At 38.4% G+C, this 17790-nt stretch overlaps 2 protein-coding genes across 2 annotated transcripts in view; one reads left to right on the top strand and one right to left on the bottom strand.

Moving 5' to 3' along the window:
- Window positions 1-7721, top strand: part of LOC306847421 (dysbindin-like) — a 40800-nt gene extending 33079 nt beyond the window's left edge. Inside the window, exons 2-4 of the mRNA XM_079381371.1 lie at window positions 3159-3317; window positions 4435-4578; window positions 6552-7721. Of these exons, the coding sequence (XP_079237497.1) occupies window positions 3159-3317; window positions 4435-4578; window positions 6552-6850 (602 nt within the window). The 3' untranslated portion in view covers window positions 6851-7721. The remainder of the gene's footprint in view (window positions 1-3158; window positions 3318-4434; window positions 4579-6551) is intronic.
- Window positions 7722-9087: 1366 nt separating this feature from the next.
- The window catches only part of LOC306847420 (protein Jumonji), a 107541-nt gene continuing 98838 nt past the window's right edge, over window positions 9088-17790 (bottom strand). The window contains exons 8-18 of the mRNA XM_079381370.1: window positions 17072-17583; window positions 15415-15507; window positions 15014-15132; window positions 14855-14925; window positions 14640-14754; window positions 13426-13531; window positions 13168-13350; window positions 12940-13070; window positions 12228-12411; window positions 11054-11161; window positions 9088-9965 (exon numbers count right to left, since the gene is read on the bottom strand). Coding sequence (XP_079237496.1) covers window positions 9774-9965; window positions 11054-11161; window positions 12228-12411; window positions 12940-13070; window positions 13168-13350; window positions 13426-13531; window positions 14640-14754; window positions 14855-14925; window positions 15014-15132; window positions 15415-15507; window positions 17072-17583 — 1814 coding nt within the window. The 3' untranslated portion in view covers window positions 9088-9773. The remainder of the gene's footprint in view (window positions 9966-11053; window positions 11162-12227; window positions 12412-12939; window positions 13071-13167; window positions 13351-13425; window positions 13532-14639; window positions 14755-14854; window positions 14926-15013; window positions 15133-15414; window positions 15508-17071; window positions 17584-17790) is intronic.

Genomic DNA, 17790 nt, shown 5'->3' with positions numbered 1-17790 from the left:
CTTCCCTTTGCATGGCATTAACTCAATAAGTATTAAATATATCTTAATATCCTATTTTTGATTTAGGTTCTTAACAAATATTTTTAAGGCTCTACGTTGTTCTTTTCCAGAGATATGGGTATTTCAATGCTACTCCATGAGTAAATTGTTCAATTGCACACATTTTCAGTGATCAAAAACCAAAATGTGGGTCACTTTGCATTCAGCGAATACTTTTTTTTCTTTTAAAGATGACTGTCTGAAGAACAAATAATGTTGAAACTATAAATGTATCTTGTATAAAAGTTTCAGCAGTATTCTCTTGGCCTCTAGAAGACTATTTCTTAACTCAAAGCTCTCTATTCCTCTTAAAGACTCAGTGTTCTTTGAGAAAGTGAGGCGGTTCAGTCTCAGGTCAGTGCATCTGGACAGCAACAGCAAAGACTGAAGCTCCTATCAAGAGAAATACAATTCTGAAGGAGAACTGGACTTCTAAAACAAGCTGAACTGTCTTTTTGAGCAGTGATATCGTAGAGGAAATTTTCTCAGATGGCATTTTGGGAGTAAAATCAGTCTGGCAGGCTGAGAACAGAATATTACATGCCTCTATTCCACGCTGTCATGCACAGACACTTCTACTGCTCTTAGTCATAATCACATTACAACAGCCACACAAACACACATGCATATGCACAGAGTATCATTAAATTAATAGAATAAATGTATAATAATTACAAAATGGAAACAGAAGGAACATGAATCATGTTGTAGACATGCTAAATGGTATATGGTATATGCATAGATGTTACAGATCAAGAATGTGAGTCCACATTTCAAAACATTAGATTCGTGATTTCAAAACATTAGATTCAAGTCTAGTCAAAAGTGTATTGGTGTGTGTGTATGTGTGTGTGTGTGTGTGTGCTGTGAGCAGGCCTTTGGTCAAAGAGTGAAATTAAATGGCAAATGAAGAGAAGACATGCGTGCACTGGAGCACAACTCTTTGATGAAAGACCAGAGACCAGAACTGCTTCTCTTAGGACAACCACAGCCATTAATTAATCCACAGACAGACCAGACAAGACCACACACACGCACACGCGCGCGCGCGCGCACACACACACACACACACACAATGTTCTTTAAACATAAGGAGGGACGCCATACCAGGGAGCCACTTTCGTCATTAGATAAGAGTGGTTTAGATCTATGGAAATCCGTCAGGCTCCACTTAAAAATGACATAACGATAGAGCAGTAACACCTACAGTATGAGTAAAAATATTGATTGATGGTTAGGAAATGTGTGATCTGTGCTTTCTCCTAAACTGAATATGATCACACTTACTTTTATCCACAATCAAGTTACTGATGCAACAGTCAGGTCTCTGTAGCCCAATAAAGGAGCTGTAGTTTTCCACATTCACTCCAGCCCACAGAAGAGCAAAACAGGCAGTAAAATAGACAGAAAACAAGATAACATGAGAAGTTTAGACAGGATAAGAGAGATACCGTATGCAGACACCTGGAATTCCTGGAATCTGATAAAAGAGGGATAGACAGCGCCCTCATCTTACCACAAACACTAAACAAGAACAGTCATTATTACTGGATATGTGGCTGATTCTTACAGTATGCAGGACTACAAGTATCACATCTATAACAATTATCAAGCTAAAAGTCAAAAATAAATATTTAAAATAAACACTTTACAAACTGACCACTAAATTACCATATATATATATATTTTTTTTTTTTAAATCAAGTTAAAAGTTATGAAATATAAAAATAACACAATACACAAACACTCACATACGCATTACTTTTTAAGGTCAGTTAGCTTTCTCCTGCATGCTAATGTATCTTTTAACAGGCAATTTATTCTTTCTCTTATTGATGATTCATACTGAGATATATATTAATTTACTGTTATTGCAGTTTTTTGCTATTAAATGTGCATTCAGCAATTCTTTAGCTAGCATTAGCATCGCTGTTCTTCATGTAAACCACAGCGGTCAGCATGACACAGTGCATTTTAGAGAACTGTCTATACAGTTAATTCATTCTCCTACCTGTCCAACACAAATGAAGCAACTTGTCATCACAACTCAGCATTTTCTCCGTTATCAAATCTTTCCACCTTGTGTCTGCTGTAGCTGTGTTTACGCTCGTCTTTGGCAGTCTTTATATCTTCTGGCTTCAGACATTTATGTCTTCTTCGGTTGTACAGGTAGTGTTCTCCCATTGTCTCCGCTGGTTAATCACGATAATAACCGTTACATTATCTAATTCAAGCTCTTCGTGTTACAAAAAACACTATGCTACTAGCATTTATGGAGGCTGCAGCCATTGAGCACGATGATTCTCTCAGCAGTTTACTGAAACACAGCAGATCTTTATAATTATTTTGAATTTAATAGTAATTTAATAATTGATTTAAAAAAAAAAAACTTTGTTAGAAGCTATTATGAGTACAATCTTCATCTTATGTGAGTTTTCACAATTCTACTCTTTGCCCAATTGACTCATAATGTGTAAATCATTTTAAATTAGCTACTACTGAAAGCACCTTTAATGAGGCAAAACTAATTAACTAGATAGATAACCTGACCATTCAGACCCACCACCATGTTAAACCTTATAGCACACAGGGCTATGATGGCATTCTTCAGACAGTTTCAGGAAAATGTGGACTAGTTATGTCCTGCCAGGAGAACACCCCTTTACCCGAGAATACGCTGATTCAGATCAAGCTGTGCAGAGCAGAGATCTGAAAATCATTGCTGGACAGCACTGACAACCCCCTGCTGTCCTGTCCAAACCAGTGTGCTTTTGGGATTAAAGCTATTAAAGCTGTAGGCTACTGTTTGAGTGTTCAGAATGTTGCCTCAAGGTTGTGACAGTATAAGGTGATACATTTGTAAAATCAAAAATGACTGTGATTTAATCTAAATCTTTGTTTGTTTTTTATGTCATTTAAAGATATCTTGGAGAAAACTCAGGCTTTTACACCTTTTTATGACTCGGTTGAATGTTGTCTTGTGAAATGCTAGTTTACATTTCTGAATTGAAATGTCTTGCATGGGTGACTAAATGTTTCAGATAATTTTAATGGGTTTGGTTAAGAATACCTTTAACAAAGTTTGTCTTATCGCCTTTCTTTTTGTCCTCCAATCCCAGCGGAGCTGGAGCTGGACCATGCTCAGAGAGTACCGGAGGCGGAGCCTGTCCAGCCGCAGGTAAAGGTAAAGGACAGGCAAAAGTTTTTTGAGGAGGCTTTTCAGCAGGACATGGAGCACTACCTGTCAACAGGATACCTACAGATCGCGGAAAGAAGAGGTGAGCTATGCCCATTCCCTCAGCTCAAACCTGGACCAGATCAAAATGTGCCAGAATCAGTAATACAAACAGAAACTGATTTTCCAAAAAAAAAAAATGCTGTATCCCTGGGAATAATAATAAAAAAACAACCTTTTGAAATACCTGAGAAATGTCTGTTAGATGGTCTGGTACAAAAACAAATTAAGATGTTTTTGATGAAATCGGAGAGCTATCTGACACTCATAGACAGCAACACAACTGAAATTTTCTCAGGTCCAGAAACGCAATCTGCGTATTAAGCGTAGTTTACGCTTAGGGAAAAGCGTGCGTATGCGTTGTGATACTCTCTAAAATGGTAGACGACGTAACTCGGGGGAGAAGAATGGTTTGATGAAAAACATTTTTTTTTTGAGAAAACGACGTAAATTTCGAGTTTGCCCACTCATAATAACGACTTTATGGTGGCGTTTAGCCTATGTGCGCTCAACTCATAAATACAATCTATCCGACATGACTTGAACGCACCATGGAAATATACATAAATTCTCTGTTAATCCTCAATTTTAGAAGGATAAGGTCCCGGCCAGTTTTGAAATTTGGACTGAAATTGTGTTGTAAGAGTGTTTTGTGTAATTTCTCTCAAAGCGTACACACAGACTCTGAGTGTATGTGTGTGCGCTTGTGTTTGTGTCTCAATACTGTAAAGGGGAGCTAACATGTCTCTCTCTTTGCTGTCCACCTCCCTGTGCCTCTGCGCTCTTACACAACCTTGAGGTACGCAGTTCACCGCTCTGCTTACTGATGTCACGCTCACACACGCATATGAGACAGGCATGCCTCACGCCGCAATCTGTGTTTGTGAAGCATGCGCTAATGACATCACAGAGTCAACATAACTGCAAGGTGACGAATCCAGGACATAGCTCAGTTCATCAAATGAGATCTGACACAACCAAATTTGCTCTTCTATTCGGCAAGACTTGACTCAAGAACTCACATGAAGGGTTTCTTCGTCCACAGAGATGTGAACTCCATGCGTTAAACGTTCATCCTGGACTCAAATCCTTGATACATCTTAGTGATTGAAGTGCGAGGCTGCAGGAAGTGATGTTATCGTTCTTCCTTTGGTTCACAGAGACAATAGGAAGCATGTCCTCAATGGAGGTGAACGTGGACATGCTGGAGCAAATGGACCTGATGGACATGTCTGACCATGAGGCGTTAGACGTCTTTCTCAACTCTGGTGGTGAGGACAACAGTGTGGCCTCACCGATGCTGGGTACCCATACATATAGTGACATTTCCTAACCATCAATCAATATTTTTACTCATACTGTAGGTGTTACTGCTCTATCGTTATGTCATTTTTAAGTGGAGCCTGACTGATTTCCATAGATCTAAACCACTCTTATCTAATGACGAAAGTGGCTCCCTGGTATGGCGTCCCTCCTTATGTTTAAAGAACTCTTTAGCTTCACTAATGCTGAGATGCCATTAAATTAGTGCTGACATTTACTGCCGCCGTCAGCAGAACATGCTGAGATGATGTCTGATTGCATCCAGAAAAGAACAAACAGCTTTTACAATTATCACTAATTACATTGAGCTGCACTGAAAGCCAAGTTCTCTGGATTATACAGGCAACATCAGGACACTGGACTTACTGTTCAAAAATCAAGTGCACTGCATGGAATCTGATTGTGATATTCATTATATTTCATTAGAGTTTGATGCTAGCTTGTTAATACAATTCATGTACACTTTAAATTAAGGTGTCCTTGTTACTGTGTAATTATACATTTAAGTACTGATTAAAATTAATTAACTACATGTACTTACTAAATGGGAAGGGTTTGGTGTTGGGTTACTTGCATGTAATTATGCATAATTAATTATTATAATAATAAGTAAATGTAACATTAACACCTTAAAATAAAGTGTTACCAATTTTTTTTAATCAATACTCATTTCTGTAAAAGTACATGTTTAAAATATACCATCCGCCATCTTGGATTCAGTTCTCTGAAGTTTTAGAGTTGCAATGAACAAAAGTAGCTACAGATCTTTTCTTCTATATTGTGATGCATAGCCAAGTGTAACATAAAAACAAAATGTGGTGTTGGACGTCGGATGTTGATTGGATGTTGAGATGTCGGTGTGGCACATGAACACGAGATTGCAGGGAGTCCTGCATACATCACCAGAAAAAAAAAATTCCCTGGAAGATTATATAATGGCATTTTGAGTAAACATTATGGATGACTACATATACATGGGTGAACTGATCACAATAACATCTATAACAAGCATTTAGAAAGTAGATTTTATGTAATGCGTAACAAAATTTATGTAACAAATTTATGTAATGTGACTTTAAACATGTTGCAGTGCATTCTGGTAATGCCTACACCATGAAAAGGTGTGTTCGTGCATGTTGCAATTACTGTAATTACTAAATGAAAACCAGAATGTTCTGTTCTGAGATGTTTAAATTATGCATTTCTGTGGCAAAATGAAAATGTACCCCAAAATGAAAAATTTACTGAAAATCCTGCTCTCATGTAGGGTCGCAAAGGAGTGGAAAATGTATTCAAACTTTACAAAAGTTTCCAAAAATCCTGGAAAGTTTCCAAACATTTCAAAACATTTCCACCCCTTAGCAACACTATTCTCATGCCATCCATAATGTAGATGAATTTGTTAGTTCATCAGAACATAATTGGAGAAATTTTTAACATTACATCACTTACTCACAAATAAATCCTCTGCGAGGTGAATGGGTGCCGTCAGAATGAGAGTCCAAACAGCTGATAAAAACATCACAATAATCCACAAGTAATCCAAACCACTCCAGTCCAGTTTTTGGGAACTGAGCAAGCGGTGCTTCATAGCTACATTATTGCCCACAGAATTTTACAGAAGTTTCACTAAGGTTTTGGCTATAGCATTAGCTAAATTTAGATGAAAATTTTGGGGACACATAGATCAATTTTCCTTTGTCAACAATGCAGTGATGCATGAAGCACAACTCACAAAGAAGTGGCTTTCAAATTAAGCAGTTTTATGTTGGTCACCACTAACTTTTGAAACTCCAGATTCCTATTGAATTGACTGGAATTAGCCTGCAAAATTTTGCAGAGCAACATTAACAGATCTCCAGTAACCTAAATGTTGTCTGAGCAGTACCTTACTTTTCAAGATAAATTACCATTATTAATCCCTTTTCTTCATGTCTATATGATTCTCAATCAGGTCCTGATGTGGAGTCGTTCAACTCTGAGATCACTCTTCAGGTGCCCACACAGGCCGACCTGAGACACAAGCTGGCATCGCTGTCCTCCACCTGCACGGACTCAGCCAGCCAGGACACGGAGGCAGGGGAAGAGGAGGAGGACGATGATGATGATGATGATGATGAGAGGGGACAAGCAGCCATCCACGGCTTTCCGCTTGTCCAGCCGGATCAGGAAGAGTCCGAGGAGGATGCCACGTTACCCAAAAAAGAACAAAACCAGCCAATCAAGAACTGTGAGAGCAGCAGCTCATCCTGAAAACACAGAGGATGAACGACAGACTGTAAAAGAAGTGATGTAGTAAACGGTGTGCTATGCACTCGTGTCCAAAGGAAGAGTGTACACTGGTGTTTTATGAAACCCTTTTGGTTTTTGTAAAGAAATTCTTTGTCGTGTGCTGTGCAGTGCGAAGCCGATCCTGTGCCTGCCCTCCAAATCAATAAATATCTTTTATTCTGTTGGACGTTCACTGCATATAGCTAGTCTGCTGTTTGCCCCTCTGTGCCACTGTTACAGTGTATCTATATTATATTCCTTTCACTCTACAAACAAGTTTGATCGGTTTCACATCTTGTAAATCCATACCTGGAGTATTTTCAGCTTTTAAATATGGCTTTAGATTACAAGTGTTCAAAAAAATGTATGTACGTGAGGTACACGTCTGTCTCTGTATGTATAAAATCAATAATGCTTTAGAGGCCTGCAGGCTCACCAGAGTGACTTTGATTATTATGATAAACACCACAATTTAGGCTCTGGGCCAAGCTTCAATACTTCACATTACCAGCGTGTTTCTACACCAGGGAAAACCATGTGGAGATGCACGAGCAAAATTAAAATGCAAAATTCAACAGCATTTAAATAATCAGTTGTAGCAGATCCTTGACTGGTAAAATATGATTAAAAAATATATCATTCTGTGTACTTCGCACATCTGCAAAGTGGTCTAATTGGTCAAGCACAAGGATTTTACATCAAGGGGTCCACATTTTATGAAGTTATACCAAAGCCATCTGAGAGTGTGGGGGTCCATGTGTCAGAAAAGATTTCCTTGTTTAAACCAATTTAAAGTTCAGTAACAAAAAGCACAGACTGACAGTGAATTGTCCATGAGTTTTTATTAAACCTTAAGTACAAATTGAAAAAGTAAAAACAAAACGAAATACAAAATAAAATGGCAATATAACCAACATGAAATCTTTCCTCATGAGAGGAAGAGCTGAGACGCAGTGCTAATAAATTAACTCGCCTGACCGTGAGCAAATCTCTCATTTTGTAGAGAAAGGAACAAAAACAACAAAATTTCTGAATAAAATACATCGTAAGGCCATAAAAACTTGACAACCGCTGTTTTTTGTTGAAAACACTCGACTTGGTTTTCATTAAATACTCCTAAAACAGTTCAGTCTTCTGTTAAGGACAACAACCAACAAACTGGATTATAGTTTTTTTTTTTTTCTTGTCAGTCACCACTGACTGGCAAGCTCAGTGCAACATGAGTAGCTACTACAATGTTGAATTTTCAGTAATGAAAATGTAAAACCTTTTTTTTTGTGAAAGTATTTTCCCTTTTCTTTAAAAAAGTAAACCTAAAAAACAAAACTAGGGGGAAATCGCGACTCCATATCTTAGTCCTCAGTGATGTAAGCAGCACTTAAAATTTATACACATTACCAGAGCAACCCTGTACGCATCAAACTCCCACAGCTGAAGAAACTGAAATATAAGGCTTTTCTTCATCTGACATCATCCATCCATCTATCCGTTCCTTTTGTCACTCCAACAAAGGCTCAAGTATTAAAGACATTTACAGGATTATGTACAAAACGGTGATTTCCTTAAGTTTCTTTAAATCAATGATACTTCTGCAAAAAGGAAAAGACAGAACAAAAAAAAAAAGAACTTGTATTTCACATTTTACACCCTCTGAATAGTGGCTATAAATTGAGATAGCACGTCAGAACAAAAGAGAAAATAATGAGTCAAAAACACAAAATATAATAATTACAATAATATTATTATATAATAATTAATGTTAACTGGTACAGATGAATCAATAAGTCTGGAAGAATGGAATGTTGAAACGATTGCACATCTAGAAGCGGAAAAAGCCTCCGGGCTCTTCCGTCCTGTGGGATAAGAAGGCTAGCGAACAGCACTTCTTTCTTATTACCTTTTTTGTATTGATATACAGTAAAAAAAATTCAAACAAAAACAAAAACAACAGCACCAAAATAAAGAAAGCCCTCCCCCACTAAACATCAGGCACAGGTATCGCTCGTAAGCGTCAGCGTGAGAGGAACCCCTCTCACTACCGGGACGGGACCCGCTCATTCATTCCCTAACACCCACTTCCTCAAGTACAGCCCAGCCCGCTGCCATGGAAACCAGCGTTCCCCCGAATCCACAGAGGAAAGTGTGAAATAAAAACCAGTCGAAATAAAAACACAGTACTTCCTCTTTTTTTTTTTTTTTTAGTTTTTTTTTTTTTTTTTAACAGATATTAAAACAAAAAAAAGCTAAATTTCAAGTGTTTACTGTCTTTAGAGCTGCGTCTTCCGCAGAGAAGAAGAAAACAAATGTGATGTCAAAACGAAACAAAACAAAAATGAAACACCAAAACAAAACTAAAAAGGAAACAACCCCCCCCCCCCCCCCTTCAAAAAAAGCAAAAGCAAAACAAACACCAAAATGAAACAAAAAACAAATCAAACACCAAAATAAGGTAAAGAAAGCAAAAAAAAAAAACACATCAAAAAACAAAAGCAAACACCAAAACAAAACAATGAACAAAAAACAACATTCTCGGGCAGCTCCATCGAGCACCAACATTCAAAGGAAAGGGGTCTGGAAAAACAAGGAGAGAAGCACCCATTTGTCCCAAGGTTCACAGTTCAGGAGGAGTGTGTGTGCAGTCAATGGGGCCGAAGATGAGGAGGAAGAGGGTCCAGGCAGAAAGGATGACATCATACTCACACCTGTCAGTGAACAGCACACCTGGGACCATGTCTCTTAATGCTATCAAACATTTGGTGAAAACAAACTAGTGCGCTAGTGCAAAAAAGGCAGCCTGCTTTCAACACAGGAAACTGCCCTGCTATATGGTTGATAAAAGACTCAAATGATATGAAGAGAGCGAGAGGAAATCGATTGGGTGATGTGGGCGGCCAGGCAACGTTCCTCACGAGACTGCGGCAGTGGCACTTTTGGACAGGTGGGTCGGCAGGTGGGTCAGGGACAGCTCCACAGCGGATCTCTTGCGGGGGCCACGCTTGGCGGGCGGTTTGGTGGGGCTGGAGCCGTTACAGCCGTCTGCCACGCTTCTCACAAGGGCTTTACCACACACCTGATTCACCAAACTGTTGATCTGCTCCTGAGGGACCAAACAGACAGGGAGAGACCATCGTGAAAAAGGTGACATGACATTGGTACTTTAGTTCTTGTCAATCCCTTTGGTTCATTTTTTAAAAAATTATCTAAACTGTGAATGCAATTGTCAAAAGTAGTAAACCCAAACAATTAAGTTATTCTTCAAAACAGGTTTTTTTGGTCAGTAAAAGGCCTTTTTTCATTGGGTGAGCCGTACTGATTAACCTTGGAAATATTTTGATACATGCAAACTAATTTATCGTCTACTTGTATAAAGAAGTCTCTTATACGCACAAAGATTATTTAAAATAACTGTGAATATAATTTTAAAATGCAATTTATTCCTGTGATGCAAAGCTTAATTTTCACTCTTCAGTGTCACATGATTCTTTAAAAATCATTCTAATATGCTGATTTGGTGTTGAATTATTATTGATCATTAATGGTGCACAATTATTATTATTATTATTTTTTATTATTATCAATGTTTTTGCTGCTTAATATTTTTGTAGAATTTTTTTTTTAGGATTCTTGGATCAATAGAAATTTCAAAAGATCAGCATTTATTTGGAATAGTAATCTTTTGCAACATTAAAACATCTTTACGGTCACTTTTGATCATTTAAATGTATCCTTGACACATAAAAGTAAAAGAAAAAAAATCAGCATAGAATGATTCTGAAGGATCATGTGACAATGAAGACTGGAGTAATGAAGCTGCTTTAACATCTCAGGAATAAATTACATTTGAAAATATATTCAAATAAGTTATTTTAAAGAATTTGAGAATTTTACAGAGAATCAACTTCATCTTTTTTTGCACATGTGCCAGAACACATGCAACTTGCTTAAATGAAGAAATTCATATCTGGTGTGAACAAGACAAACACTCTCATTTGAGAATTGAGCAAATGCAAATGTCAAAAACTATAATACAACACTGAATCCACAGAAACTCATTTGTATGTGGAAATGTTTGCCAGTGCACAATATTTTATGAAGGAACAGCAACAGTTCATTTAGGAGGGTTGCTGAACCCTGTCGTTTAAGCAAAAGCGTCCCAACATCTCCCCCTGCAGGCATGTGTCTTACCTCATCATAGCGGTACATCATCTTGAGGCCGCGGCAGCTTTTATGTTTCTCCACATAGTGCAGCGCACACTCCAGACAGAAAACCACATTTTCATTCTCCTGCACCACCTGCAGCATTAACAACAGCCATTAGCTCAATTAAGATCATAATTCATTTTCAACGCTCAGTAATTGTTTTGTCAGTGACGACTGAATGTGAATTATCAGCACTGGCGGTAAAATCACAGCTGTGAGTCAACTGTTCAGTTCTATTAAGATGACAACAAAAGATTATACAACATACACTGACAAAACCACAACGAAAACCAGTGTTGTACAGTATAGAACAAAGGACATTACAGAACACTGCAAAATAGATTGAATTAGTCAACAGTATATACTGTAGGCTTTATTGTGATTTGTAGTATAGTGCGGTATTGTATAGATCAGTGGTAGTGAATATGTCTTCCCTAATTCAAAGTGTTACCAAACTGTTCATTTATAGAAATTAGGAGTAGAAACATTCAAATATTCATATAAAATTGCAATTAATATTAAAATAATTAAACTCCTTAATTCCAGAGGTTTCAATTATCTTCTTGAGGGTTTATTTTTTTTTGTTGAAATACCAAATTAATTTACACAACTTTTCAAGTCATTTGTGATTATGCTTTTATTTTACTACCTTGACTTTTCTTGGTGTTGAAATTACACCTCATTCCCTGGCTAATTTGAGAACCCTGGTTCTTAAATAAAAATGACAGCTGTTTAAGGAAAAAATTAAAATAAGAAATAATTTCAATTTTATTGATTACTGTATATTGGTTGGGAACAGCTGTTATAGAGAATAGCTGTTACAGACTGTACGAAGTACTATAATATTAATATTAGTATAGATCACTAAAGTACAGTCTAGTTTTTACACTGTGTCCCAATAAACATAATATCTATCCTAAATAGTGAAATTAATTAGTGCATCACATAAATCGCAGCATGGTGATGATATACTTTTTTTGCAGATTTAAAAAAAAAAAAAAATAGCGCTTTTTGGGCTAATATGGGCTAATTTGGGAGTTTGTCATAGCTGTGATAATTTTAGAGCGCAGGATAAGCATTCAAATTAGGACAGAGCCTTAGTTTGTCGGTTTATTCTATACTGGATCTACAGTACAGTATAATCTGAGCTGAATCTCACCATAGATAAGTAGCAGAGATGCTGGCACGTTTGGCAGCGTCTCTCGGACGATTCCAGCGCCAGCCACTTGCGGGGTTTCTTCTTGGTGTCAGCGGGTGACTGGTTGTTGTCGTGAGTGCAGTAGCGTGCAGAGGAGAGAAGCCCTGCTTCATACAGATCCTGCCTTTGCTTCATCTCTATGTTCCTGTAAGACAGAGGCATTCAATTAAACTTCCAAGAGTTCTCAGTCTCTCAATTTCTTCCCAGTGAAGGTCCAGAAAATACTTTTTTGGAATAGTTAGATATGCACTCTTAAGAACTCTTAAGAATAAAGGTTCTTGGCATTGATGGTTCCATGAACATCTATGGAATCTTTACATTGCACAAACGGTTCTTTGAAGTGGAAAAAGGTTCTTTAGATTTGAAAAATGTTCTTCACACTAAAACAAATAAAATTGCTATTTTAAGGACTGTTTCTGAAAATGGTACTTCTATGGAATTGCTGTAAACCCCCCTTTGAGATGTTTTAATTTTAAGAGTGTGGGCAGCAGTAGCACTTTGTAAAATACAGTACAAAAAATCCTAAAGAGTCAAAGTAGTCATCATAGTCGTCTGCTATTTGACAACTCCTGCTGTAGAACATCAGAGAACTCTCACTTAAAACATTATTATTCCAGAAATATAATGGTAATGATTTCATCTAAGCTCATCAGGATGGGTTTTCAGTGCTCACCTGAGATCTTTGAGAAGAGAAGAGATTGTACTGAGCACAAGTCTGTTTTCTCGTTTGGCCTCGGTTGTGGCAATCTGGTAGAGCAGCTTCTCCATAGAGAAGGGTTTTGCTATGTGCCTGTATTTCAGGTCCTGCGAGAGAAGAGCAAACATGTAGAGCATATTCTAAACATCTCCTAGTAAACATCTATAGGTCCCACAGGCGGATGTGGAAATGTAAAAGACTCACCTTAGCAGCCTCGTAGCCCAGGTTCATCCACTGTGGTGTGGCAAAGTGCACAGTTTCAGACACACTGTAGCCGCAGCACACCTTGGACACGAACGCACCGGGGAAGACCACCACAAACTGCCCGCTCTGCTGGACCGTGCGGTGGACCTTGATCCCCTCACGACAAAGCACCTCTGGAGAAATCTAGAGAAATGCAGAGGCATGCAATGTAAAACAACTGCCCAAAAAGGAATGCTATTTTTGTTTACAATATCTCACCATAACGTTCTTCTCCAGCATTTCCAGTCCCGGGGTGCCGTTGGCTTGTAGCAGTGTGTGCACCACTTTATCAAGCTTTGTCTTTTCCTCAGCAGGAACAGAATACCTGTAATGGGACAGGCAGAACTTCCTGTCAGAGTCATTATTTGGCTGGCATAAGACAACAGCGCTGTCTGCCGCTCCTAAACCAGTTTGAATGCCATGAAAACAGGCCTTGGCTTTATTATGATGAGTCATGCACATAAAAACGCAAACAAACAACTGATGCTGTATGAGTGGAATGCACACTATAAGTGACTGTGTTGTACTGCGCCCTCTAGAGGAGCTGATCTGTACAACACAGCTGAGTTAGGAAAGACATTACCAAAATGTACAATTTTAAACCGAAATGACATTTAGTGAACACATTAAAAATCATTTTGGTAAAAAAAAAAAAAAATTGCCTTGAAATATGTTTAAGTTGAAGTACTAAACTTAATAAAATGCATAAAAATGTCAAAATCACCACACAATTACTTAGAATTAAATCGAAAACCTAAAATAGAAAAAAAAAAAAAACATTCAGAATATTTTAAAATAATATTAAAATTACACTGAATGTATCTAAAAATAAATAAAGATTCACTGAACAAAACGCAATAGTATACAAAGGAACAAACTATTTGAAAATTGTACAATGTTTTGTTAAAGAAAAGAATCATCATTTGTTAAGTGTTTGGACCTGATAATTGTAAAAAAATTTAAAATTGCAAATCGTAAACATTTTCATCACGGAAATACATAATCAATTAAATAATATATATTTCATTATGTAAAACTAACTTCAATAATACACACTGTATCAGCAATATTTACATTTTTATAAAATAATATATACACAATGGTATATACACACAAATCATACACATAAATCATTATAATGCAAATCATCAATAGTTTAATTAAATTTGTCTAATAAACATTTAATTACTAATTATTTTATATTATTTGATTCGTTTTTTATTAGTACTTTTTATTCTCAGTCAGTCAGTCAATCAATCAATCAATCAATCAATCAATCAATCAATCAATCAATCACTACTTTGAATTTATCTAATGTTGTTACATACATTATTTGACACCTCAACGCTGGTTTATGGGGTAAATGTTCAATTCAATTATTTTAATTAATTTCTAAATTCATTTCTAGACAGTACCTCTGAACAAAAACTCACCAAATGCAATCAGCACCAGTGTGTAAGTAATCAATGTATGGAAGGCGGTTTTGGTCTTGTGACCAGCATGAGGTAGAAAAGACCATGCCGATGTTCAGCCAGGGAATAGTCACCCCTGTGAGAGGGAACGAGAGAAAGAGAGAGGGTGATGACTTATTCAACAAAGAAGCTTTACATGATGTCCTTCCTGCTACTGACAACAATAGTGGACTCACCAGGCACAGCACCAAGATGGCGCAGAATGGATCCAGAGTTATTGGGAAGGACAGTGAGGTTCCATCCATGCCTGCAGCGACAGAGAAAAACATTTTTATAAGCGGTAATACATCTTCCCCCCATGCCTTTAATTAATCTCAAATGAAAGCAGCTCTTACTTGGAAAAGGGTTCGGACTTGCCCACAGGGAAGCCGCTTCCATGTGTGTTTGTGTCCACTCTCCCATAATGCACTGCTACGTGGCAGTCCCTCTGCTCCACTATCCGCCAATAATCTTGCTATATAAAGAAAAGTAGGACAGATGGAGATGAAGAGAAATGGCAGGAAATTAGGAAATATGACAGGATACAAGGATATAACTGTCATGGGATACGCATGATATGCAACTTGGAAAGTACATGCTATTTAAAGACAATTTGTCATTGAGAAGATATTATACTTTTTTTTTTTTTGCATTGATACTGGTCACTAGGGTCGACATTTCACACCAATAATATAGCAACATACTACACTGTACACAATTACATTTGGTTAAAATACAGGAAGTGGTTTGTGTGTACCTCAACTTCAGCAGCCCCAGGCTCTTTGTTGAAGCACATCATCATAGTATTTCTTGCTATCCTGTAAAAGGTGGTCAAAGATACCGATCTCCCCTGGAATAAAAACAATAAACAGTAAGAAAAATGGCAAAATAATCTGTGGAATAAGATGTTTGTTGTTTGGTGGCCATCTTGGAATTGGCTCCAGGCAGCTCTCAAATACAAGCTAACGATTTTATAACATCTGTCAAATTACCATTAAGTTCTGTTAAATTAAGGCTAAAACCTGAGATAATAGACATGATTTTCGATCCCATAAACAAATGTCAAGTTAAGTGTTGTAGTTTTTCCTATTCATTGCTCCACAAGCTGTCTATCTCAAACTCTTCTTAAGCACCAGAGCACAACTGAGAAACACTCACACTCTAACCGCATGACAGCACTGATAACTATAGACAAAGACAATTGCCAGGTACCACACTGGAGATGAACAAAGTGCAGTGTGTGCGAGTTGTGACCTATATTCAGAAACCATTCTGTGAAGAGGCCCACTCTCACCGTCCCGCCCAGCAGAGAGTGTTACCTCAGACAACAACACAGACAGACAGACGGGGTGCTATAAGAGTCAGCTGGGTATTTTTATAGGGCTAGTGAGGCAGACGGAGTCAACTTACATAGACTATAGCTAAGAACTCAGCCTCACGTACACCAGGAGCCGAGGGCCTGGGAACAAGCCCTCTCACACAGCAGCCATTCTCACCGATACCCACCCACCCAGTCTCAGTTCTCTCTTTCCTTTACCACCAGACCTCTCTCAAACACAAGGACCACACAAACTCTGCCTCGCTTTTTACATTGGTAATCTACTTTCTACTACAGCATGCTAACCAAAACGAAACCTTCCAATGTCTGAATTAAAACGCTGTTCACCTGAACCACATACACAAAAAAGCATTTAAATTCCTAAAGCAGACTCGTGCTAGCATGCTAAGCTAATAACTTGACATTCTAATAAACGGAGCTGTTTTAAAACAAAACGTATAAAATGAGAAATGTCTGTGCAGAAGAAAAAAAAACACGCATATACTGCTGAGAATAATTTTGGCCAATATGGGATCTCAAAGCACTACAATTTAGCTTCAAGTCGGGAGGTCTAAAATACTGCCTAGGCAGGCAGCTCGCTAGAGTTCGGAACAGATCTACGGCGTTTTATACCTTTAAATCTGTCTGAGGAACAACATAGACCCTCGTATTGGCAGCTTTGCAAGTCATAGCTCTGAAATGAAGCTCAGATCTGTGATGCAGAGCACAGCATAGAGACACATCCATCAACCCCTGTAAAGCCAACCTCAGCAGCATTAAAACCCAAAATGCATCACATATTAAGCTTTCCTCCTTTCTTCCCTAGCAGTGTGGCTCTGTGTTCAGTGTACTGACGAACATAGTCATCACGCTTGATATTCTGGCACCTTCTCTGGCAGCTCGGCGGTGAGCCCTCTATGCTCTCTCTCAACACTTCATTACCTGAGGAAATGGCACATCTGCCAGTCTGACTGGGTGAATACAGTGAATGAAACAAGTTTGACACATAATACTGCCAATTCAGAAAGGAAACACAATAGCGTTAGCTTGCCGATAAGATTTAGGACTGCCATTATCAAAGCAGGAGGTGCGTTACCTTGTATATACATTTGTGCTGGTCACTGAGAACACCATCTTCTGCCTCCTCATCTGCCTCATCACGGTCCACTTTTTCCCCTTTCTTTTCCTGAGCAAACAGTCTGCGGCGGCCAGCCTGCCGCTGGGTGTCTGGCTCTTTGTTGTGATTGCGGAAGCCATTGCGGTGGTTGAGGCCAGTGAGCCCATTCTTGGGTTCATAACGGGGAAGAGCCAGAGACCGCTGGCCGTTATCCGAGTGGCCCTCCAGGGGTCCCCGCTTGCATTCCAGAGTTTCCTTTTCTGCCAGCACCTCCTGCTCCAGTTGCCGGTGCTCCTCCGGAGAGAGCAGGTCATAAGAGAGCAGGTACTGGAGGTAGGCCTCCTGGAGCTTGGCCAGACGATCCTGTGCTGATTTGGGAATGCGAAGCAGGTCGGCCAACCGGCTCCATTTTTTCAGGTCCATCACCTGCTGCATTCCACCCATGTCACAGAGCAGCTCGGAAAAACGAGCCAGATCTACTTCACAGCCACCTGAAGGTGCGATAATGAGAGATGATTGTGAATGTTTAATGCACTGTACATTAGGAAAGTATATTAACAGTTAATGTATAGTTTCCAAACATAACTCAACTAAACCACTACAACTATGACACACTGCACCATCTGCTGCCAAATGAGTATTGACAGCCCCAGAATTTAAATTCATTACATTTCACAGCTCATTAATTCTCTAAATAT

Source organism: Barbus barbus (assembly GCF_936440315.1).
Source record: "Barbus barbus genome assembly, chromosome: 27".
Lineage (NCBI taxonomy): Eukaryota > Metazoa > Chordata > Actinopteri > Cypriniformes > Cyprinidae > Barbus > Barbus barbus.
Note: the sequence above shows the minus strand (reverse complement) of the source record. Positions and strands in the feature narration are given on the sequence as shown.